The following is a 23,817-nucleotide window of genomic DNA, read 5'->3' on the forward strand; positions in this document are numbered from 1 at the left end:
ATCGATTACGATAGAGGAAACCAAGTCTATATTTAACTTTAGCCTGCAGCTTTGATATGTGCTGAAAGAAGGACAGTGTACCATCTAGCCATACTCCCAAGTAATTATATGAGGTAACTCTATATGACCTCAAGCTCTAAACCCTCAGAAGTTGTAATCACACCGTTGGGGATAGAGGCATTCTTCTTACCAAACCACATGACCTTTGTTTTGGAGGTGTTCAGAACAAGGTTAAGGGCAGATAAAGCTTGTTGGACACTTAGAAAGCTTTATTCTAGAGCTTATAACACAAAACCCGGGGAGGGGCCAGCTGAGTATAAGACTATCATCTGCATATAAATGGATGAGAGCGCTTCCTACTGCCTGAGCTATGTTGTTGATGGAAATTGAGAAGAGCATGGGGCCTAGGATCGAGCCTTGGGTACTCCCTTGGTGGCAGGCAGTGGCTGAGACAGCAGATGTTCTTACTTGATACACTACACCCTTTGAGGTAATTAGCAAACCAGGCCAAAGACCCCTCAGAGGATCCACAAGAATGGAATTGTCTACCGTATCAAAAGCTTTGGCCATGTCAATAAAAATAGCAACACAACATTGCTTAGAATCAAAGTCAATGGTGATGTCATTTAGGACCTTTAAGGTTGCAGTGACACATCCATAACCTGAGCGGAAACCAGATTGCATACCAGAGAGAATACTATAGACATCAAGAAAGCCAGTTAGTTGATTATTGATGTGTTTTTCAAACACTTTTCATTAACAGAGCAAAATAGAAATTGATCTATAACAGTTAGGATCAGCTTGATCTCTCCCTTTAAATAAAGGACCCACCATGGCTGCCTTCCAAGCAATGAGAACCTCCCCAGAGAGGAGAGACGTGTTAAAAAGGTCAGAGAGAGGCTTGGCAATGATGGGGGCAGCAACCTTAAAGAACAATGCCCCTCACTCATTCATATATTTACATGTACATGTTCTCATTCACCCCTTTAGATTTGTGTGTATCATGTAGTTGTTGGGGAATTGTTAGATTACTTGTTAGATATTACTGCACTGTCGGAACTAGAAGCACAAGCATTTTGCTACACTCGCATTAACACCCGCCAACCATGTGTATGTGACAAATAACATTTGATTTAAGAAAGGGTATAAACCGTCTGACCCAGATGTTTTTTTGGGGAGCTCCTTTAGCACCTTAGACTCAGTGACCGCCCGTAGGTAGAAACTTTGTAGCAGGGCAGGGGGGAAAGAGGGAGGAGCATGGGGCTCGCCGCATTAGAAGGGGAGGGAGATGAGGAAAGGAGGCATGGCTGAGTTAATTAGGAATCCTGACTTAATGAAGTGGTGATTTAAAGAGCTCAGCCATGTGCTTCTTGTCAGTAACAACCACATTACATTTACATTTACATTTAAGTCATTTAGCAGACGCTCTTATCCAGAGCGACTTACAAATTGGTGCATTCACCTTATGACATCCAGTGGAACAGCCACTTCACATCATCAACATTAAGGGACATGGGCAGCTGTGAGGAGGAGGCTTTATTCTCCAGGTCTTGAACCGTTTTCCAGAACTTCTTAGGGTTAGACATACATAGAGGGAACTGCTCCTTAAAGTAACTAACTTTGGCCTTCCGGATAGCCTGAGTGCGCTTATTTCTCATTTGCCTCAACGAGAGCCAGTCAGCGTGTGCCGAGCATTTCGCCAAATGTAATTCTTGAGGTGTTGTAACTCTGCCAGATCACGGTCGAACCCGGGGCTGTACTTGTTTTTAATTGTCATTTTCTTTATGGGGGTGTGTTTGTTAACAATACCACTGAAAATATTTAAAAAAGAAGGTCCAAGCGTCTTCGACAGAGGGGATCAAGCTGATTCTATACCAATGTAAATAGGCCAGGTCATGAAGGAAGGCTTGCTCATTAATGTTTTTTAGCAAGCGTCTATGACAAATCAGGTCATTACAGAAAACACCAGACTGATACCTATCAGGATTATTCGTGAAGATAACATCAAGGAGAGAAGCCCTTTCTGGGTGTTTGGAGTCATAACATTGTGGGATTAATAATAATCTGAGAAAGATTTAAGGAGTCTCATTGCTTTAGAACTTGGCGTGGTTTAAGCATGTCCCAGTTTAGGTCACCTAGCAGGACAAATTCAGACTTAGTGTAAGGGGCCAGGAGAGAGCTTAGGGCAGGTAGGGTACAGGCCAGTGCTGATGGTGTACGATAGCACCCAGCAACAGTCAACAAAGAGCTATTTGAAAGTTTATTGCATAAAACCAGAAAATCGAATTGTTTCGGGACAGAGAGAGCACTGGAGGTGTTCCTTGGTAAAGATTGCCACTCCACTACCTTTGGCAGATCTGTCTTGCCGGGAAAAAAAAGGTTATAACCAGAAAGGTTACCATCAGTGTACAAAACTCTATTTCTTAACCACGTCTCAGTAATGACCAACAGATCTGGATTGGAGCTGTGAACCCACACTTTCAATGGATACATTTTAGGTAATAAGCTTCGAGTGTTAACATGCAGGAAACCCAGGCTTTTACGAGAGCAGAAATAAGTGAAGCAGATATCAGAGCACAAGTCAGAATTGGTGCTAGCAACAGTAGATGGGCCAGGCTGTGCATGCACATTTCCAGATATCATCTACAGTAATACAATCGGGGCACGGCAGACGACAGGGAGAGCTCTGCATTGTTGATGTATGACATCTGAATGTGCATTAGATAGCAACAAGATAATATTGTACAGCAATTTCATCAGGTAACATGAATACAAAGCCAGCAAGTGGTGGTTAGAATAGGATGGTAGGCCAAGAGTCTGTGTAATCAATAGAGAGTCAGAGTCCCGAGTGTGGGAACAAACAGTCTGTCCTACGGTTGGGTTAATAAGCAAGTTCATAGTCAACAAAGCACGCAGGTGTCATGAGGCAAATAGCAGAAAGCACAATAAAACAATACGACTTGGGGCTAGCCATTGTATGTTCAGAGTCACTCGCCCCAACAGTGCGAGTGCGAGAGAGTGCGAGAGAGTGCGAGAGAGTGCGAGAGAGTGCGAGAGAGAGAGAGTGCGAGAGAGTGCGAGAGAGAGAGAGTGAGAGAGAGTGCGAGAGAGAGAGAGTGAGAGAGAGAGAGTGCGAGAGAGAGAGAGAGAGAGAGAGAGAGAGAGAGAGAGAGAGAGAGAGAGAGAGAGAGAGAGAGAGAGAGAGAGAGAGAGAGAGAGAGAGAGAGAGAGAGAGAGAGAGAGAGAGAGAGAGAGAGAGAGAGAGAGAGAGACAGGCCATGGCAGACAGTGATCAGATTGCCAGGTGGAATCCAAGCAGCAGTGCAGCAGGCAACAGGTGTAGGTGGCAGATAGGTGGCAGATTCCTTGTAGAAAATCCCAGCTAGCTAGCTCTGTCCAGCTTTTTTCTTCCACTTGGAAAAGGTTGTTAGCTAGCTATATCTCTTCCGTTTCAGTTTTGGCGCATGGTCTTTTACGACGTCCAGAAAAAGTTGTCCTGTTGTGGCTGTTATTGCAAGGATTATATCTTTTCAGTTCCAGGTTGGATGGTGTTTCTTGTGGTTCTTTTACTAGGCTGGTGTATCTGGCATTATGTCTTGGTGTGCCCTGCCTGGCAGAGAGAGAGTGACCACAGAAGGCCCAGGAGTACTCTTAATGTTCCAACAGCAAAACACAATCAACAGTCACTGCCAGTGATGAAGGCTCTGGTCCCCATTACCAGGGGTGCAACTTTGGTTTTAGAAGTGGGGGGGGGCATCTCTAAACAACTTACCCGATTGCTAGGAGGCATCCGCAAAATCCTAAAGCACCCCGTTGACTCGTTTTGTATCACATTCCAATGATAACTGGGGAAGACAAAATTGCAATTTCAGAATGTGGGGCCCCCGTCCCCAGTGAAAGTTGCACCCCTGACAATTGTTATAGCCCCATCCGCAGGGATACTTCTAATCTTTTACAGATAATTGCTATTTACTTGTGATGGTTTGTCAAAGAATCAATGTCTGGACCCTCTGGTTGATGATGTTTAATCCCACCTATCTGTCTTATCCCTGCTGGTCAAGTTATGTTTCATCACCGAGCATGGGTCTGCTCACATCAGCTTCTTCACAAAAGTCTAGGTCACAGTGTATGTCTGTGCTCCTGTAGACACGTATTTGATATTAAGCATGTTTTAACCAGGCAAGCCAGCATTCGTTTGTACCTGTACTAAACTAATACCTCAGCAGCTGAGGCCTGAGCCTTGGTGTCAAGGACATACATAGAGTCCCTGTCTATCACCTTCTCCCTACCTCTGATCTGACCAATCAGCCGCAGCCATGTGACTGCTGACAGCCTCCCATTGGGTCCCAGCAGCCTGGCAACAGCCATGTGGAGAAGCCTGTCAGGTTGTTTGCCCGGCCAGGGCTGAGTGCTGAGGGGGGCTAATCTGAGCAGCTACATCACTGCACTGCGAGGGGAAGGGACACACACACAACATGATCCTCCTATTGCTGCCTTGTGAAGTCAATGGAGTGTGGTGCCCACCCCCCTCTGTTCTGTTGCTGCCTGACTAGCTTGCTGTGAAGTGGCCCAGCTGTGCCCATGATGTTCAGTGTGCTCTATGTTCAGCTCAAACTCTGTCTTGTGTGGGTGTGCGTGCTTGTGTGTGTGTAAATCAAATGTATTTGTCACATACACATGGTTAGCAGATGTTAATGCGAGTGTAGCGAAATGCTTGTGCTTCTAGTTCCGACAATGCACTAATTACCAACGAGTAATCTAACCTAACAATTCCACAACAACTACCTTATACACAGTGTAAAGGAATGAAAGAATATGTACATTAAAATATATGAATGAGTGATGGTACAGAACGGCATAGGCAAGATGCAGTAGATGGTATAGAGTACAGTATATACATATGAGATGAGTAATGTAGGGTATGTAAACATTATATGAAGTGGCATTGTTTAAAGTGGCAAGTGATACATTTTTTACATCAATTTTTACATTATTAAAGTGGCTGGAGTTGAGTCAGTATGTTGGCAGCAGCCACTCAATGTTAGTGGTGGCTGTTTAACAGTCTGATGGCCTTGAGATAGAAGCTGTTTTTCAGTCTCAGTCCCTGCTTTGATGCACCTGTACTGACCTCGCCTTCTGGATGATAGCTGGGGGGAACAGGCAGTGGCTCGGGTGGTTGTTGTCCTTGATGATCTTAATGGCCTTCCTGTGACATCGGGTGGTGTAGGTGTCCTGGAGGGCAGGTAATTTGCCCCCAGGGATGCGTTTAGCAGACCTCACTACCCTCCGGAGAGCTTTACGGTTGTGGGCGGAACAGTTGCCGTACCAGGTGGTGATACAGCCCGACAGGATGCTCTCAATTGTGCATCTGTAAAAGTTTGAGTGCTTTTGGTGACAAACTGAATTTCTTCAGCCTCCTGAGGTTGAGAGGTGCTGCTGCGCCTTCTTCACCACGCTGTCTGTGTGGGTGGACAAATTCAGTTTGTCCGTGATGTGTACACCGAGGAACTTAAAAGTTTCTACCCTCTCCACTACTGTCCTGTCGATGTGGATAGGGGGGTGCTCCCTCTGCTGTTTCCTGAAGACCACAATCATCTCCTTTGTTTTGTTGATGTTGAGTGTGAGGTTATTCTCCTGCCACCACTCCACCAGGGCCCTGACCTCCTCCCTGTAGGCCGTCTCATCATTGTTGGTAATCAAGCCTACCACTGTTGTGTCGTCCGCAAACTTGATGATTGAGTTGGAGGCGTGCGTGGCCACGCAGTCTTGGGTGAACAGGGAGTACAGGAGAGGGCTCAGAACGCACCCTTGTGGGGCCCCAGTGTTGAGGATCAGCAGGGTGGAGATGTTGTTACCTACCCTCACCACCTGCGACCCGTCAGGATATCCAGTACAGGGCAGGGTCCAGCACAGGGCAGGGTCGAGACCCAGGGTCTCGAGCTTGATGACGAGTTTGGTAGTCGATGAACAGCATTCTCACAAGTATTCCTCTTGTCCAGATGGGTTAGGGCAGTGTGCAGTGTGGTTGCAATTGCGTCGTCTGAAGACCTGACTAGACTCTCAAAACACTTAATGATGACGGAAGTGTGTGTGTGTGTGTGTGTGTGTGTGTGTGTGTGTGTGTGTGTGTGTGTGTGTGTGTGTGTGTGTGTGTGTGTGTGTGTGTGTGTGTGTGTGTGTGTGTGTGTGTGTGAGCGAGCGAGCGAGAACTGGATTGAAAATTATGTTCAGGCCTGTAAGTGACTGAGCTGGCTGTATTGCAGTAGACAGGGGGGATGGTAAAGGTATTGGGTAAATATCCAGGTCAGGTTGTACAGTATCATCATGTGAAGGTTTGCCCCCCAGCCGTCACCGTGCTGACTGGGTCATGTTCTCTCCTGGTGATATAACACACCGGCTCAATCTGACTAAAGCGTTTCCACTGCCAACAGTCCAGGGTTAAAACAGACCAATCAGAAACTGCCTATAGATAAGAGTTGTTTTCACTCTTGCACTTTATTGGTTGAACTCTTTTCTAAAAAATCTATTGTGTCTTTAAAAGTGTGTCTGTTGTGGGCACAAATATTGTTCCCATAAGTCTGAAAGAGTTAGATATGATTTAGAGATGAATGATCTTGAGCAGACTACAGCCTGCAGCACAAATTTGAGGTACCATTAAATGTGTGGCTATTTTCTTGATTAACCTGTTTAGTAGGAGGTGATCAACACTTACACTCATGACATGCAGCGAGCCTAATTACTGTGCTCAATAATATTTGGTGTCAGAGCTCTTGGCCCTTAATGGATGTGACAACATCAAAAGGGGATATATCACAGTTAGTGAAGCCATTAGGAGAGAAGGAAGGCACTGTATAGTAGCATCATATTACTAAGGTTCAGAGGCCGGAGGAGAAAGCTGACTCCTGATAATGATGAGTGATGATGATGCTGCTCTGATACAAGGGATCAGTCTTTAAAAACAGTTCAACTGAAATTGATTCTGTGCTGTAGAGATGTGTGTTAGTAAGTTGCTTTTGATAAAAGTGTCTGCTAAATGGTGTGTTATTATCGTTGAATATTTTCGCTGAGTCTTTTGGGGAAGTTAAAAAATGTCTCATTCTTCAACAGAAAATCCTATTATTAGCCAGGGTAGTCTTATATAACCCATGTGTAGCCCGTATGTAGCCCGTATGTAGCCCGTATGTAGCCCGTATGTAGCCCGTATGTAGCCCGTATGTAGCCCGTATGTAGCCCGTATGTAGCCCGTAGACTACTAAACACTGCCAGAGGGCTTACCCTCTGTGTTGTACTGTATTAGAAATCAATCTCTTTGGCATTCTGGTGCCATCTAGTGGTGGTGCATCAGCCAAGTCTATTTTATGACTGACATGTATTAGTGTGTGTTTTTGTTTCCCTAGACTCTGATGGGTTCCCAGTGTGTGACCAGTGCCTGTCTGAGTACAGCGGTCAGCAGTGTGACCGGTGCAAGGCTGGCTTCTACAGTTTCAATGGTGTGTGTGTCACCTGCGACTGCAGTGGGAACGCAGACCCTACAGGGCCGGCCCAGCTCTGCCACCCTGACACTGGCCACTGCCTGAGCTGCACCGTCAACACCACGGGGCCTCAATGCCAGCTCTGTGCCCCCGGCTTCACAGGGGACGCCCTTGCCCACAACTGCACCCGCCCAGGTAAGCGTCATTCAATAATTTGGTGCAGAGGAGTATTAGTTATTGAATGAGCCATGAGTAGCTCAATTCAATCCCATTCACATTGTGAATAATTTGTTTTCTAGCAGCACGGATCGTTCTTACCCCAGAGCCTGCTACAACAACAGAGACCCCTAAAACCACCACTACAACCTCTGCTCCAACCCCCAGCAGCAAGGCCCTGACTGCCACAGTGCCCACCAGTGCTTCCCCTTCCACTACTAACTCCAGCATCCTACTGAGCATAGACACCACCCAGGCCCTGCTCACCAGCCTGGGCAGCCCCACAGTCAATACCACGGCCGCTCTCACGGAGGTCTCCTGGACCCAGTTCAACATCATCGTCCTGGCCGTCATCATTCTAGTAGTGGTGCTGCTGCTGGGCTTCGTGGGAGGAGTGTACACCTACAGAGAGTACCAGAACCGCAAGCTCAACGCTCCCTTCTGGACCATTGAGCTGAAGGAGGACAACATCAGCTTCAGCAGTTACCATGACAGCATTCCCAACGCTGACGTGTCTGGCCTGCTGGAAGACGAGGCCAACGAGGTGGCGCCCAACGGCCAGCTGGCTCTTACCAACCAGGGCAACTGTTATAAGGCCTAGCCCACAGGGCAGACAGACAGCACACTGCGGACAGACTGGACACTCCCGGAGAGGCTTCCGGCCTGGCTGCCTGCTTCACAGGACAGAGGCATGAAATGGATAAAGACTTTCAAAGCTGCTGGACACCAAACCCAAAGCTCAATGCGTAACTTGACTCCTTCTACCCAGCTCCTCTCTCCTTCTGTGGAGCAGAAGGACACCAACAGACTGACAGATGTTTGCAAAGAGAAAAGGAATGGAATGTTTCTGTTTGTCCTTACGTTTGGGCTCCATTTCAGATTTGAGTGATTCACGTAAAAGAAGATGTCGATGAAGGGTCCAAAGAAGAGTAGACTTTTTAAATTCAGTTGTGCCTGCAGAGGGCACTATAACAGATGTGGATGGTTGAGGTAATGGGGAGTTTGCCCATGCAAGATTAGAGGACCATGGGAGAATCTCAATTGCATACTCTTCGTGTTATCTCTCCGAGCCTCCTTCTCCAAACTGATTGGATGAGCGTGAAAGTCAGAGGTCCCTCCCCTCTAAAGGAAGTGAGGAGAGAGGACACAAGGAGTATGCAATTGAGATTCTTCCCATGTCTCTATTGTATGGCACACTGTTCCTTATGCAGCTCAATGGACATCAGACTACCCTAGGAACCCTAGCATTTCAGAACCTTTTAAAACGAACTAACAGTTTAAGTTATAACTTGAACAGAGATCTAGTCTAGACGATGATTGTTATTCCATTTATTTTGATTCATTTCTTATTTATTTTCAAGTTTTCTTTTTGGGATAAATGTTGCGCATGGAAGATGCGTTTCATGGTGTTATAACTTGTGTGCTATATTGAATGCAAATTGAAAAGGGCAAAATGTTTTCATATGTATGTATGTCTTTTTTTGTGAGTGATATAGGAAATGGGAAGGCTGCTGGCTTAATGACATCCTCTTTTGTTTTCAGTTGTATTCTGTATAAAGAATTTCCAGGTCCTTACCTTGAGTATTAACGAGGGGTGTTTAGATGATCAAACGTACATTGTATCCTCTCTCTACTCACTACTGTTCCCTGCAGGGCAGTTGGTCCTATTGTTCGTTATGATTATAACTTTGACTTATTTACTGATGGTGTGCAAATCTGCTGGTTTGAGAAATGCCTACCTCAATGGAAGTTGCTGAACAAATTTTTAGTACTAGTCCATTTAGGCTGGTTTCATTTAAGTAATCCACTTCTAGGACACGATGCCAGCCACAATTTCTTATGTAAGTCTTAACAGTACAAAATAGAAACAGATCTTGGTGATGTGTTGCTGGCAGCATCACCATTAATCCCGCTCAAGTGTTTTTAATAAACTACAATTGATATCCTGGATTTGTTTCTGGTAAAAGCATCATGAGTGAGTTAAGCTAGTAAGGGAACTCACTCCTCAGGGAATGCCTCTTTCCCCAGTGTGATCGCTGTAAATAAGAGTAGGACATTGTACAGATGAATGTGAATAGGATCATTATTATTGTACAGGTAGAGTGCAGTTTACACTCAGAACAGTCAGTACCCTTACACTGAAAGACTCAAATATGGGCTCGGCACAGTCCACACAGGAAATGACCTATCAATAGATCTACCCTCTGTATTATGTTGTAGGATATGCTACATGCCATCATCCCTAACTACTGTTAAATAATGAATGGAAAAAAACTGTAAATAGTACAAACTGAAAATGTCACACACAATGCTAAATAAAATTGGGTTTATTGGTTGGTCTGTAACTGTGTTTAACTCCTTTATATTTGCATGTTTACACTACCTGGAATTGTTGTTTTTACAGTGGCAGCATTTCTGTGAATTGAAGGCTTAATGACATCAACTAAATAATGATGGCAATCGTTTGAGTCACTCACCAGTGCTAAGGAAGTGTAGCGTCATTTCAACAGGGAAGACTGGGCTGATTTGTTTTTCATTTGTTGTTTCATATTGTCATAGTCTTTGCTTCCTTTTTATGGGCATATGCGGAAACATGGTCAAATGTTTTCATGTGTACAAGGCTTGGTACTGTGTAACAGTAGCTCCACCTCAGCACCTGCTGGGACCCCAGGAGCTCTGGAACAACAGAGGGGTGTCCTGTCTGCCAGCCTGGGCAGCCATGCAGCAGTGTTCATTTTTGTAGCTATTTTAGTTTTAGTCTGTCACATTTTAGTAATTTCATCCTTTGCTGGTTTAATTACCATCAGTCGACGACAACTCTGGACAATTTTAGTCTAGTATCAGTTACAGCCATTTTGTCAGTGCATTTTATTTGTATTAAATATAGCCTAAATATTCAATCTCTAACTTCCATCATGTGCACATTCAGATAGCCTTGTCCAACTAGGCCTACTGTCCTCTCATATACCTTAACTGGCAACATTGATATTGTGGCGGGGGGAGTATTACCAAACTCCTAATATTCAACAAATAGCATTTGTTTTTCTCAGGAAAAAGAGCAACCACTCATATTTGTGGACCGCGGCGCAAGAGCTCAAACACAGATGAATGAATAGCAGCACATATGGGAAAATAGAGCTTCTGGTGTGATCAAAGAAAAATTATAAGCTGGGTGGTTTGACCCCTGATTGCTGACAACTGTGGTATATCAGACCATTTACCATGGGTATGACAAAACATTTATTTTTACTGCTCTAATTACATTGATAATCAGTTTATAATAGCAATAAGGCACCTCGGGGGTTTATGGTATATGACCAATAAACCACAACCCCTCTGGCCTTAATGCTTAAATAGCTACATGAAAATGAGAGCAAGAGTAAAGATTATTGTTCCTAGTTGAGGTTAGTTTCAAGTCAAGTATCCTGGCACCTGGCTTCGTATCAGTTCAAAAGATTGACTGAAGTTTTGATGAGTTTTGATGTAGGGTCTTGGCATGTTGCAGCAGTATGTCGGAGGGAGAGTCCTAGATGTGAGAAGTGTGCAGGAGGGCATGAGACAAAGGAATGTGTCGTTTCAGTGGAGAAAGTTGTAGGGGTGCCCGCGGGGCTGGAGATCGGAGGTGTTTGGTGAGAGAAAGGCAGGTTTAGGTTGCTAGGGTCAGAGTAGTAGGGAAAGTGGTGTTGTATGCTGAAGCAGTGAAGAGAGTGGTAGAGGAAGATGGGTACAGGGTGAGGGATACTAAGATGATTTCTTTGAGAAGGCAGAGACCAATAGAGAGTGATGGGAAGAATATGTGCTTCAGTGAGGTAGGTTTCTTGGCATTCATAGCTATGGTTGCAGAAATGGATGGAAAGTCCCAGAAAAGAGAGGTGGCAGCGGCAGAGAAATACTTGGGATTGCGAGGTTTTACTGCAGAACAGTTGCAGGGGGTGTTGAGTGGTAGTGTTCTGTCCCCCCAGACCGTTGGTTTAGATAGGGTAAATAGTAGAATGGGGTGTTTTTTTTTAGAGCGGGCTATTAATTGTCAAGGTCATATTTTGCTTAACCTTATCACAAAGAATTTAATGTAGGTAGCTGTGAAACGCCTCACACTCCAGTACAGTAGGTGTATGCACCTTAAATTGGATGCAGTCCGCCAACACAATTCCAAAGAAGAAGAAGTGACCACCTGGAAGCTGTGTGGGAGGAAACCCGGGCAGATCAGCTCAAACTGAAATATGTAAATTCAGCAAACAAACACTTTTCATCTGTTTTGTCCGATCCTAAGCATGAATTCATGCAGAGTATTTCATGCAATCCTCTCACTCCAAGTATGGATAACTGCATACTTGGAGTGTGTCTGAAAGTGGGTGTTTCAAAAGAAGTGGGTGGATCAACAGCTATGGATGTAACATTGATGGGTGGATCAACAGCTATGGATGTAACATTAATGGGTGGATCAACAGCGATGGGTGTAACATCAGAGCTCCATTATTGTTTAGACCAGCCATTTCCAGATGCACCTCAGGTCAGCTTAATTTTTACATAGCAGGTTAGGATCATTAGCGTGTCAGGTTAGAGGAATGAGGTTAAGGTTAGGAAAAGGGTTAGGCTTAGCTAAAATGCTACAGTTGTCAGCAATAGACTCGTCGTGCAGCCCAATCAGCCATGCAAAATGGTCTTGAGTGGCAACAAAACTGCCCAATAGCTGATTTCCATACACCCACTTCTGTTGATCCTCCCACTTCTGTTGACACGCCCACTTTCAGACACACTCCATGTATGCAGTTAGCTACGACTCTCTCATTGGCAGAATTGTCTCCCACACAGCTCCAGGCTGTCACTTCAGTTACTTGTCAATCGTTTGAACTGATGTGAAGCAAGGTGCCAGGACACTAAAACAATTGAGGGGTACAGTCGGCTATCAACATTTTAGACGTTTTCTTATTATTTTCACTTCAATCTATACATTTGCATAATAACTTCAGAAATGCCAGCTGCTGATTACGACCAGGCCCCTCTACCGGAGCTATTACCCCTCTACTACCGCAGACTTTTCCCTTTCTCTCAATATTACCGGTGGCCGAAATATGGAGGAGTGACAAAGAACTACTCACATTGAAGGATGACATCTACGTACAATAGTCATTCAGCACTCTGAACGAGCTGGTGAAGGAGATGCAGAAGATAAATCTGTACAAGATTGACGTTGGAGCGGTCTACAGTCACAGGCCTAATCAGTATAACACAGTCAAGTCTGGATCCTTCAGGCTCTGGAGAAGGAGCAGGTGTTTGATGTTGATATGATAGACTATGACAATATCAGAAGCTGTTGCAGTGCTGCAGACATCTGCCCAAAGTGCTGGACTCTGATGATTATTGTCATCCGTATCGTGGACAGAGGCCTTGGAGATGTCTTTGGTTTCCGGCACTGAGAGGGGTGCATTGCTGGGTGTGTGACAAGGCCACCCGGAAGCTTTCAGTGCTCCGCTCCGCTGTATCTGAGTACCTGAGTCTGGTCAAGGATGAAGACGAGCTGGTGAGGAAAGTAGTACTGTCAGACTCAATTCATCCATTCATCAAAAAATCCCTGGTGGTGGTGGAGCACCACTTTCTCCAGTACTTTCTAGTGGGACAGGACATACTGGGCAACAAAGAGGTTGCAGACAAAGTGCTGTCCCTCATGCCCAAAGATGTCAGAAAGGAGCTTCTGCAGTGCTTCCAGATTGAGAAAAACCCTGAGAAGCGGTGGGGAAGACTTAAGACTCTGGTCTAAAACAAACATACAACTGCCAAGGGCCACTACTTTGAGAAGGAGGTTATTTGCAGTACTTTTACCCTCGGCTCGTTGTGAACATCAGTAAAGGAGTCAACCATTTGCTGAAGAGCCCCATTCAGCATCCATCCCAAATCCAGGGGGATTTCTGTTCCTATTGACCTGAGAAAACTGGATCGCTTTGACCCCTTCGATGTGCCCACTATCAGTCTGATCTGTGAGTTGGATCGGCCCAAGACAGCAGAGGAGGAAGAGGAGGAGGACACTAAGGAGAATGAGAGAGAAGCAGGAGAGCGGCGGAAGATAAGAGACTACAAACGAACAAGCTTGGCGAAGTATGTAAAAACTATTTGATCAATTCCTGTAAGGGATGGCTCTTTCAAGGAAAGGGGGCATCTTAAAAAGAGTGATCTTCAAAAGGACTTCTAACCCTGAGCAGTGTCCAACGGAACACTGTCTGTTTCTGGGATTGGTACCTACAATGGTTGGCTAATCTTAACAAGCCCATCATATCAGTTGTTCATAATCTGACAGTTAAAGATGGAGAACACACATTACAGATACACTGTAAACAAATGGTCTCAGTTTGAGAATTGTCTTGCAAATATTTTACTCTTTATCAATGATTGAAAATCACAGATGTGCAAAACATTTAGAAAGCCTATTGCTGAAAATGACTTTGTACTTCAAAAAACAAAACAAAAAAAGTGCCAGGACATGTAGGCAATGTTTGCTTTGATCACATCAGTAGCTCTATTTTCAAGGGGGTTGTTATTCTTTCATCTGTGTTGCCGCTCTCGCACCGCAGTCTGTATGTCATGTCATATTAAATGTCCATTAGTCTCACGTGGAATTCTCGTCTCGTCACATTTTCATTGACTAAAATGAAAAGAAATTTGTAATAGTTTTTTTTTATGATAGTCATCTCCTCCTTTGGCCAGAGGCCTACTACTCACAATGGGACTGCTTTTTGTAACGTGGTTGTGTTTTGGCACGCGATGTGGATGTATGGCAGATCCCTCTGAGCACATGTCTGTTAAGCTGTTCTTGCAACCACATCTACACTCTGTGCCCTGTGTTGGAGATGAAAAGCAAGCAGAGAGCAAGGCCGGTGTGGTGATACTAATGATTTCTTGGAACTAATTGCTTGATTGGCTTCTATGGTTGTGGCTAGATGGAGTACAGCTACGGACAGAAATGACTTTTAGCAGGTTAGGAGAATTAGTGGAGCAGGTTAGGAAAGGGCTTAGGTTGGGCTGAGCTAAAATGCTACAGTTGGCCCTAAAGCAACAACTAGATGGAGCTGTACTACATCTAGCCACAACCGTGGAAACCATCAGTTCATGGAGACAACATCAGTAAGGTTGATGGCACTAGGTTGACGGAATATTTGGAGGTGTGGTTTTACACACATTTCATTTTGCACAACCATGAGTGAATGTGACACCAGTTTATGTGTTCTGTTGCGTTATGACGATAGAGCTTGACCAGTTATGGTCAAAGAGCTGTAACTCGAATCCATTGTTGTTGAATCACGATATTTGCTACAATATCTTATTTGGTAAGAGTGAAGCTAGGTTCCCATTAGCTCTCGAGAACCTAAGGGGGGTACAGTTGCTTCAGAAAGTATTCAGACGCCCTTGACTTTTTACACATTCTGTTACGTTACAGCCTTCTTCTAAAATTGATTAAATAAAACATTTTCCTCATCAATCTACACACAATACCCCAATAGTGACGACATTTTTTAAATGAATTTTAGCACATTTGTAAAAAACTGAAATACCTTATTTACATAAGTATTCAGACCCTTTGCTATGAGACCCGAAGTTGAGCTCAAGTGCATCCTGTTTCCATTGATCATCCTTGAGATGTTTCTACAACTTGACTGGAGTCCACCTGTGGTAAATTTAATTGACTGGACATGATTTGGAAAGGCACACACCTGTCTATATAAGGTCCCACAGTACATGTCAGAGCAAAAACCAAGCCACGAGGTTGTAGGAATTGTCCATAGAGCTCCAAGACAGGATTGTGTCGAGGCACAGATCTGGGGAAGGATACCAAAACATTTCTGCAGAATTGAAGGTTCCCAAGAACACAGTGGCCTCCGTCATTCTTAAATGGAAAATGTTTGGAACCACCAAGACTCTTCCGAGAGCTGGCTGCCTGGCCGAACTGAGCAATCGGGGAGAAGGGCCTTGGTCAGGGAGGTGACCATGAACCTAAAGATCAGAGATCCCTTGTGGAGATGGGAGAACCTTCCAGAAAGACAACCATCTCTGCAGCACTCCACCAATCAGACCTTCATGGTAGAGTGGCCAGACGAAAGCCACTCCTCAGTAATAGGCACATGACATCCCACTTGGATTTTGCCAAAAGACACTTAAAGGACACTGGTCTGATGAAACCAAGATTGAACTCTTTGGCCTGAATGCCATGGGCCTCGTCTTTACGAAACCTTGCACCATCCCTACGGTGAAGCATTGTGGTGGCAGAATCATGCTGTGGGGATGTTTTTCAGCGGCAGGGACTGGGAGATTAGTCAGGATCGAGGAAAAGATGAACTGAGCAAAGTACAGAGAGATCCTTGATGAAAACCTGCTCCAGAGTGCTCAGGACCTCAAACTGGGGTGAAGGTTCACCTTCCAACAGGACAATGACCCTAAGCACACAGCCAAGACAATGCAGGTGTGGCTTAGGGTCAAGTCTCTGATTGCCCAGCCAGAGCCCGGACCTAAAAATGACTCTGCAGTTACGCTCCACATCCGACAGAGCTTGAGAGGATCCGCACAGAAAAATAGGAGAAACTCCCAAATACAGGTGTGCCAAGCTTGTAGCGTCATACCCAAGAAGACTTGAGGCTGTAATCGCTGCCAAAGGTGCTTCAACAAAGTACTGAGTAAAGGGTCTGAATACGTATGTAAATGTGATATTTCAGTTTTTATTTTCTAAATTTGCTAAAAATTCAAAATACCTGTTTTTGATTTGTCATAACGGGGTATTGTGTGTAGATTGATGAGGAGACAAATACAATTGTATCAATTTTAGAATAAGGCTGTAATGTAACAAAATGTGGGAAAAGTCAAGGGGTCTGAATATTTTTCAAATGCACTGTATATGAGGTATATATAGTTTTGTTTACTGTGGAGGTGTGATAAAAGTCACCTTGTCCTAGAGAGATTTCACACGGTTATCATGCCAGGATAAGCCTACACAAAACTTATTGGGATAAGGATAAGCCTACACAAAACGTATTTTAAGTGTTTCTAAAATCCCCTAATGGAAAAATGAATGGTGGAAAAACGTTTTGAACCATTTCCCTGTTTGACCGCTAGGTTTTAAGGCTATTATGACTCATACTGTGGTACTCTATTCAGGAGCCTGCTGCTGCCAGTCTAGACAGTCTGCTGCTGCCGCTCTGCTTATCGTCAGATGGGGCGAGGAGAGGAGGTAGGGGGCCAGAAGGTTACATTACTTAGGTTGGAGTCATTAAAACTTGTTTTTCAACCACTCCACAAATTTCTTGTTAACAAACTATAGTTTTGGCAAGTCGGTTAGGACATCTACTTTGTGCATGACACAAGTCATTTTTCCAACAATTGTTTACAGACAGATTATTTCACTTATAATTCACTGTATCGCAATTCCAGTGGGTCAGAAGTTTACATACAATAAGTTGACTGTGCCTTGAAAACAGCTTGGAAAATTCCAGAAAATTATGTCACAAGTTACCTGTGGTGTCTAGATATAATTTGCCTTCTACGTCATCAAAAGGAAAATCAAACTCAACATCCCAATTTGGATCTGTCAGAAAAGATTTAATTCAGTTATAGAACTCTTGGGTTGTGAGATCTGGGGACCACTCGCCAACCAAGAGTTCATAAAATGGTACAAACACCCAGTTGAGACTTCTCATGCAAAAATGTACTTTCTGTGCAACGCAAAACCACAAACAATGCATGCAGAATTAGGACCACACCTGTTAGTTATCAAAATCCAGAAAAGAGCTGTTAAATTCTACAATCACCTAAAAGGAAGTGATGCCTACACATTCCATCACAAAGCCCTCACCTATAGTGAGATGAGTCCCCTCAGCCAGCTGGTTCTGAGACTCTGTTCACGAACATAAACAGAGCCCCAGGACAGATACACAATTAGACCAAACTAAATTATGAGAAAGCAAAAAGAGAACTATTTGGCACTGGAAAGAATCAACCAAAACAAACTGAGTGAATTGGAATGCTATCTGTCCCTAAACAGAGAGTATGCAGTGGCAGATGCCAAGTGTTGGCTGGAGTGATGTAAAGGTCACCGCCTTTGGACTCTGGAGCAGTGGAAACGCATTCTCTGGAGTGATGAATTGCACTTCACCATCTGGGAGTTCGACGGACGAATCTGGGTTTGGCAGATGCCAGGAGAACGCTACCTGCCCCAATTTATAGTGCCAAATGTAAAGTTTGCAATAATGGTCTGTGGCTTTTTTTGATGGTTCGGTCCAGGAACTAGTTCCAGTGAAGGGAAATCTTAACGCTACAGCCTACATTCTAGACGATTCTGTGCTTCCAACTTTCTGGCAATAGTTTGGGAAAGGCCCTTTCCTGTTTCAGCATGACAATGCCCCCATGCACAAAGTGAGGTCCATACGGAAATGGTTTGGCGAGATCGGTGTGGAAGAACTTGACTGACCTGCACAGTGCCCTGACCTCAACTCCATTGAACACCTTTGGGATAAATTGGAACACCGACTGCATGCAAGGCCTAATCAACCAATATCAGCGTCCAATCTTACTAATGTTCTTGTGGTTGAATGGAAGCAAGTCCCTGCAGAAATTTTCCAACATCTAGTGGAAATACTTCCCCAAAGAGTGGAGGCTGTTATAGCAGCAAAGGGGGGACCAACGGTTTTGGAATGAGATATTTCCAACCTTTGTGAATGCAATGTTTACTGTTCATTTCTCATTGTTTTTTGTTGATATTGTTTTTTCTTCTCACGTTTGTTTATTGTTTAATTTACTTGCTTTGGCAATGTAAACACGTTTCCAACACCAATAAAGCCCCTTTGAACTGAAAGAGAGAGAGGTATGGAGGTTTTCCAATACAATGTAGATGTATGTGTTCCAGAGTAGAGAGACACACAGTATGTTGCTACTGTAATTGAAAACTGGCAATGTCTGCTGTGGCAGGTGAGAAAGTGCAAGTTACCTGAATGTCTTGTATTTATATTGTGTTGGCTTTTTAATTTTTTATAATTTTTTATTTAACCTTTATTTAACTACTCAAGTCAGAACAAATTCTTATTTAAAATGACGGCCTACCAAAAGGCAAAAGGCCACTTGAGTGGGCGGGGGCTGGGATTTAAAAAAAAATCTCTATATATAAATATAGGACAAAACACACATCACGACAAGAGCGACAACACTACATAAAGAGAGACCTCAGACAACAACATAGCAACGCTGTCACGATAGTTGGAAGCATACTCGGACCAACGTGCAGCGTGATCTTTTTTATTTAAGGTAAGTGAACCACACAACAAAACAATAAAGAATAAACAAAACGTGATGACAATGGAGCGCTAACATACAGCTACACATAAACACAAACCATATCCCATAACACACAGGTGGAAAAAATGCTACTTTAATATGATCCCCAATTAGAGACAATGATAGCCAGCTGCCTCTAATTGGGAATCATACCAAACACCAACATAGAAAAACTAAACTAGAACTCCACGTAGAAAATAATAACTAGAAAAAAAAACAGTCACGCCCTGACCTACTCTACCATAGAAAATAAGGGCTCTCTGTGGTCAGGACGTGACAAAAGCAGCAACACATGACAACAACATGGTAGCAGCACAAAACATGGTACAAACATTATTGGGCACAGACAACAGCACAAAGGGAAAGAAGGTAGAGACAACAATGATTCAGACAAAGCAGCCACAACTGTCAGTAAGAGTGTTCATGATTGAGTCTTTGAATGAAGACATTGAGATAAAACTGTCCAGTTAGAGTGTTTGTTGCAGCTCGTTCCAGTCGCTGGAGGATGAGGGCTGCGGTAGATATCTCAGATAGGGGGGAGTGAGGCCTAAGAGGGTTTTATAAACAAGCATCAACCAGTGGGTCTTGCGACAGGTATACAGAGATGACCACTTTACAGAGGAGTATAGAGTGCAGTGATGTGTCCTATAAGGAGCATTGGCGGCAAATCTGATGGCAGAATGGTAAAGAACATCTAGCCGCTCGAGAGCACCCTTACCTGCCGATCTATAAAGTATGTTTCCGTAATCTAGCATGGATAGGATGGTCATCTGAATCAGGGTTAGTTTGGCAGCTGGGGTGAAGGAGGAGCAATTACGATAGAGGATACCAAGTCTAGATTTAACTTAAGCCTGCAGCTCTGATATGTGCTGAGAGAAGAACAGTGTACCGTCTCTCCATACTCCCAAGTACTTGTATGAGGTGACTACCTCAATCTCTAAACTCGCAGAGGTAGTAATCACACATGTGGTGTGGGGAGAGGGGCATTCTTCTTACCAAACCACATGACCTTTGTTTTGGAGGTGTTCAGAACAAGGATAAGGGTAGAGAAAGCTTGTTGGACACTAAGAAAGCCAGCTGAGGGGCCAGCGAAGTATAAGACTGTATCGTCTGCATTTAAATGGATGAGAGCGCTTCCTATTGCCCGAGCTATGTTTTTGATGGGGCCTAGGATTGAGCCTTGGGGTAGTCCCTTTGTGACAGGCAGTGGCTGAGACAGCAGATTTTCTGACTTTATACACTGCACTCTTTGAGAAAGGTAGTTAGCAAACCAGGCCAAAGACACCTTAGAGAAACCAATACTCTTTAGCCGGCCCGCAAGAATGGAATGGTCTACCGTATGAAAAGCGTTGGCCAAGTATATAAATATCAGGACAACATTGCTTCGAATCAAGGGCAATGGTGACATCAGTGAAGACCTTTAAGGTTGCAGTGACACATCCATAACCTGAGTGGAAAACAGATTGCACACCAGAGAGAATACTATAGACATTATTTTGAATAGAATGGATTATTTTTGTATTTTATACAACATTCTTAGTAGATTTCATCTCAAAGTGCAATAGATTTCTCCATTTAGATGTTGAAATTCCCTCGTGATGGGAAGTTTGACTCTTTTTACTGACTCTGATCTTTTCGAATCTTTCAGTGAAAATAACAAATATTTATACTAATTTTGTTCATATGAGTCTTTAATGCTCAGAGCACGCAGGAACCCATAACGGCGAACCATGAACTGAAAACTGTAGATAGTCATGATTCTACAAGCCTCGCGTTCACGTTGTTCATTGCTAGTCATACAAATAAGATTATTTCTTGGTACATTTGAAATGAGGTCTGGTTGTGGTTGCATGCAGACTAGACTGTGAAGAACTCTTGGTGGACTGAATGTATCTATATTTTGTATTTTTTTTCTGACAGCCATAGCCAAATGTAATTTCCATCACGTCATTAAGCATCCATTTTATTTCAAAATTAAATATCATACAATGAATTTCTTATACATTTGTACATTAACTAGCGTTTAATATTATTTTCAGTGATTTTTAAGGTTTTCCTAATATTAATAATTCAACACAACGCATGAATGTATAAACTTTCCTTTGTGACAGTTGAAAACATTTATTTATTATGAAAAATAAGATACTTACACCAAACCTTTTTGTGAGATTATTACAACAACCATATGATTTCCCTATCTAAAACAAATCAATCAATGTAAATTATACATAATATACTAATTTACCTCAATGACAAGGTGGAAATGACAAGGTGTGTTGGAAATAAAATATGTAAAAAAAGTATGTACAAAAAACACTTTGAACAACAACCATTGTTAAACATTTAATTAAAATAAGACAAAGTAAGATTCCAAAATTAGCCGATGGGCAGAGCTCAAGGAATTTGGACAGTATTTTTGAGAGATGGGCCCAGATTGCAGAGAGTTCATCCGCATAGTAGAGCTCAGTGAGCAATGTGAAACTGTATCATTTGTGGTGTTTCCAACACAAGTGTGCTGCTTGTGGGAATCACCAAAGTGAACTGCTGGATTTCACTGGTGTATTTACACAGGTAGTTCTCTGCAAAGTCAATATGCACGATGATCTCTTTCCGCAGATTCTATTTGAATTCTCTCAGTTTGGAGTATTGGTGTGGAATGTTGTACACGTGTTTCCCCAACTTCTCTTTCAATCCAGTGGAGAAGACCTCCAGTAGAATCTGCAGTGTGACACACCTTTTCTTTTACTGTCAAATGTACAGTGAACTTCTCCATGTTTCCCTCTTTGTTTTTCTTCTTTCTCTCTCTCTTCAGCTTTGTTTTTCCACTCAAACCACCATGTCGACTCACCAGCATTAAAGTCAGATGTTTACGCTCTTTTGCTTGGCAAAAGGAGCACTCTGTCTACATGCACTCTTTCTTCAGGTTCTCACAGTACAAAGACTCTATAAGGTTCTCAATGTTGCTGCAGCTGATCACTTTGTGATACTGTAGTTTGTCCGCCATGAACTGGAGGTTAGCGTAGGTTTTGCAGAGGTCCGTGTCTCATATCTTGGACTATTGGCTTCCAAGCTTTTTCCTTCCAGCAAGTATTCGACTTCTCATTCCTGTTGCAGACGGCGAGGAAGGGGAATCAGGGAGTAGATCAGGTGCAAATAAGTTAGAGGCAGGTATGTTGGCCTCATGTTCTGGCTGCAGGTCATCTGGTAACTGAGGTGGTGTGTTGCCTGATAGGTAGGTCTCCATTGCAACTGTTCTCTTTAAAGTCTGTCTTCTATTACATTGGTTGCATTTCTATTGCCTTCTCTTGCTTCTTTGTTCTCACTTTGTAAGCTCAGAGATAGTTTTCATGTCTCCCTTCTCTTTCAGTATCTCTCCCTGTCTTTTTGCAGATGTTCCTGGGATTTCTATGTGCGTGACATCTATTTCTCTGTGCTGTTTCATGTGACATCTTCTAATTAAATTAATTTAAAACATGATTACATAAGCCTAAAACAGAAGAAAGTACGTTCTGTCATTACCACCACAGTTCAAGTTTGTGATAGAAATGACTGGGATCTAAATGACGCTTCTACAGTTTTTGGAGAAAAATGACAGACTGCTTAGCATGCTTTGGCTAGTATTACAGCTAGCATATAGTTTGCTAGCATACACTAAATACATAAAATATACTTTTTTCATTTTATTATTCTACCACAAATGAAAGAAATTAAAGCCTGTTTGGAAATGACTGACAATAAAAATATTCTGGACAAAAGCAATATTTACCTAACTTTTTCCTCAACTACTGGACATCACATATGGAACAACTGTCTCTTGCAGCCATGTGCTTCAGAGATAAGTTTCCATGTTAACTAAATTAACATTCTCTTGATAAAACATTATTTAGTGAGGTATAGGTCCTCAGTGGTGGAAATGACACCACTAACAAAGGACAGGTATATTTTGTGTAAATAACAATATAAAGGGCATACTCACAATAAATATTGATATAGATTTTATTTAATAGACTCTTTCTCTAGTAGATAACATTATATAATTAAGCAATAAGGCCCGAGGGGGTGTGGTATATGGCCAATATACCATGGCTAAGGGCTGTTCTTAAGCATGACGCAATGCAGAGTTCCTGGACACAGCCCTTAGCCATAGTATATTAGACATATATCACAAACCCCCGAGGTGCCTAATTGCTATTATAAACTGGTTACCAACGCAATTAGAGCAGTAAAAATAAGAGTTTTGTCATACCTGTGGTATTGCTGTCAGCATTCAGGGCTCAAACCACCCAGTGTAATTATTCTTATTTTCTCCTAGAAAAACTCAAAAGTCTGGGTCAGGGACAAGGGCAAAACAGTGAAATTGAGGTATAAAATGCATCTGAAATGTTTATAAAATACTTAGCGTTAAAAAATCTGGGGTGATTGTAGTGTGAACTGAACACATAACGTCCAAGAAATGGACCCTGAGGACATATAATTGCCTGTAGTTGCAGAATCACCCTAATACTGCTGTAGAATGAATTGTAGTTGCAGAATCACCCTAATACTGCTGTAGAATGAATTGTAGTTGCAGAATCACCCTAATACTGCTGTAGAATGAATTGTAGTTGCAGAATCACCCTAATACTGCTGTAGAATGAATTGTAGTTGCAGAATCACCCTAATACTGCTGTAGAATGAATTGTAGTTGCAGAATCACCCTAATACTGCTGTAGAATGAATTGTAGTTGCAGAATCACCCTAATACTGCTGTAGAATGAATTGTAGTTGCAGAATCACCTAATACTGCTGTATAATGAATTGTAGTTGCAGAATCACCCTAATA

General features: G+C 43.1%; 1 protein-coding gene and 1 pseudogene across 3 annotated transcripts in view; both read left to right on the top strand.

Annotated features, from left to right (window-relative positions):
• The window catches only part of LOC118393048 (multiple epidermal growth factor-like domains protein 9), a 47,925-nt gene extending 37,892 nt beyond the window's left edge, over positions 1–10,033 (top strand). For 2 of the 3 annotated variants that reach the window (XM_035785259.2, XM_035785261.2), the window contains exons 5-6: positions 7,398–7,667; positions 7,772–10,033. In XM_035785259.2, coding sequence (XP_035641152.1) covers positions 7,398–7,667; positions 7,772–8,289 — 788 coding nt within the window. In that variant the 3' untranslated portion in view covers positions 8,290–10,033. The remainder of the gene's footprint in view (positions 1–7,397; positions 7,668–7,771) is intronic. The other variant, XM_035785260.2, reaches the window with a different exon arrangement.
• A 2,627-nt stretch (positions 10,034–12,660) lies between these two features.
• Positions 12,661–13,875, top strand: LOC118394218 (DNA primase small subunit-like; annotated as a pseudogene).
• The last annotated feature ends 9,942 nt before the right edge of the window (positions 13,876–23,817 follow it).

This window comes from Oncorhynchus keta, chromosome 14 (genome assembly GCF_023373465.1).
Source record: "Oncorhynchus keta strain PuntledgeMale-10-30-2019 chromosome 14, Oket_V2, whole genome shotgun sequence".
NCBI lineage: Eukaryota > Metazoa > Chordata > Actinopteri > Salmoniformes > Salmonidae > Oncorhynchus > Oncorhynchus keta.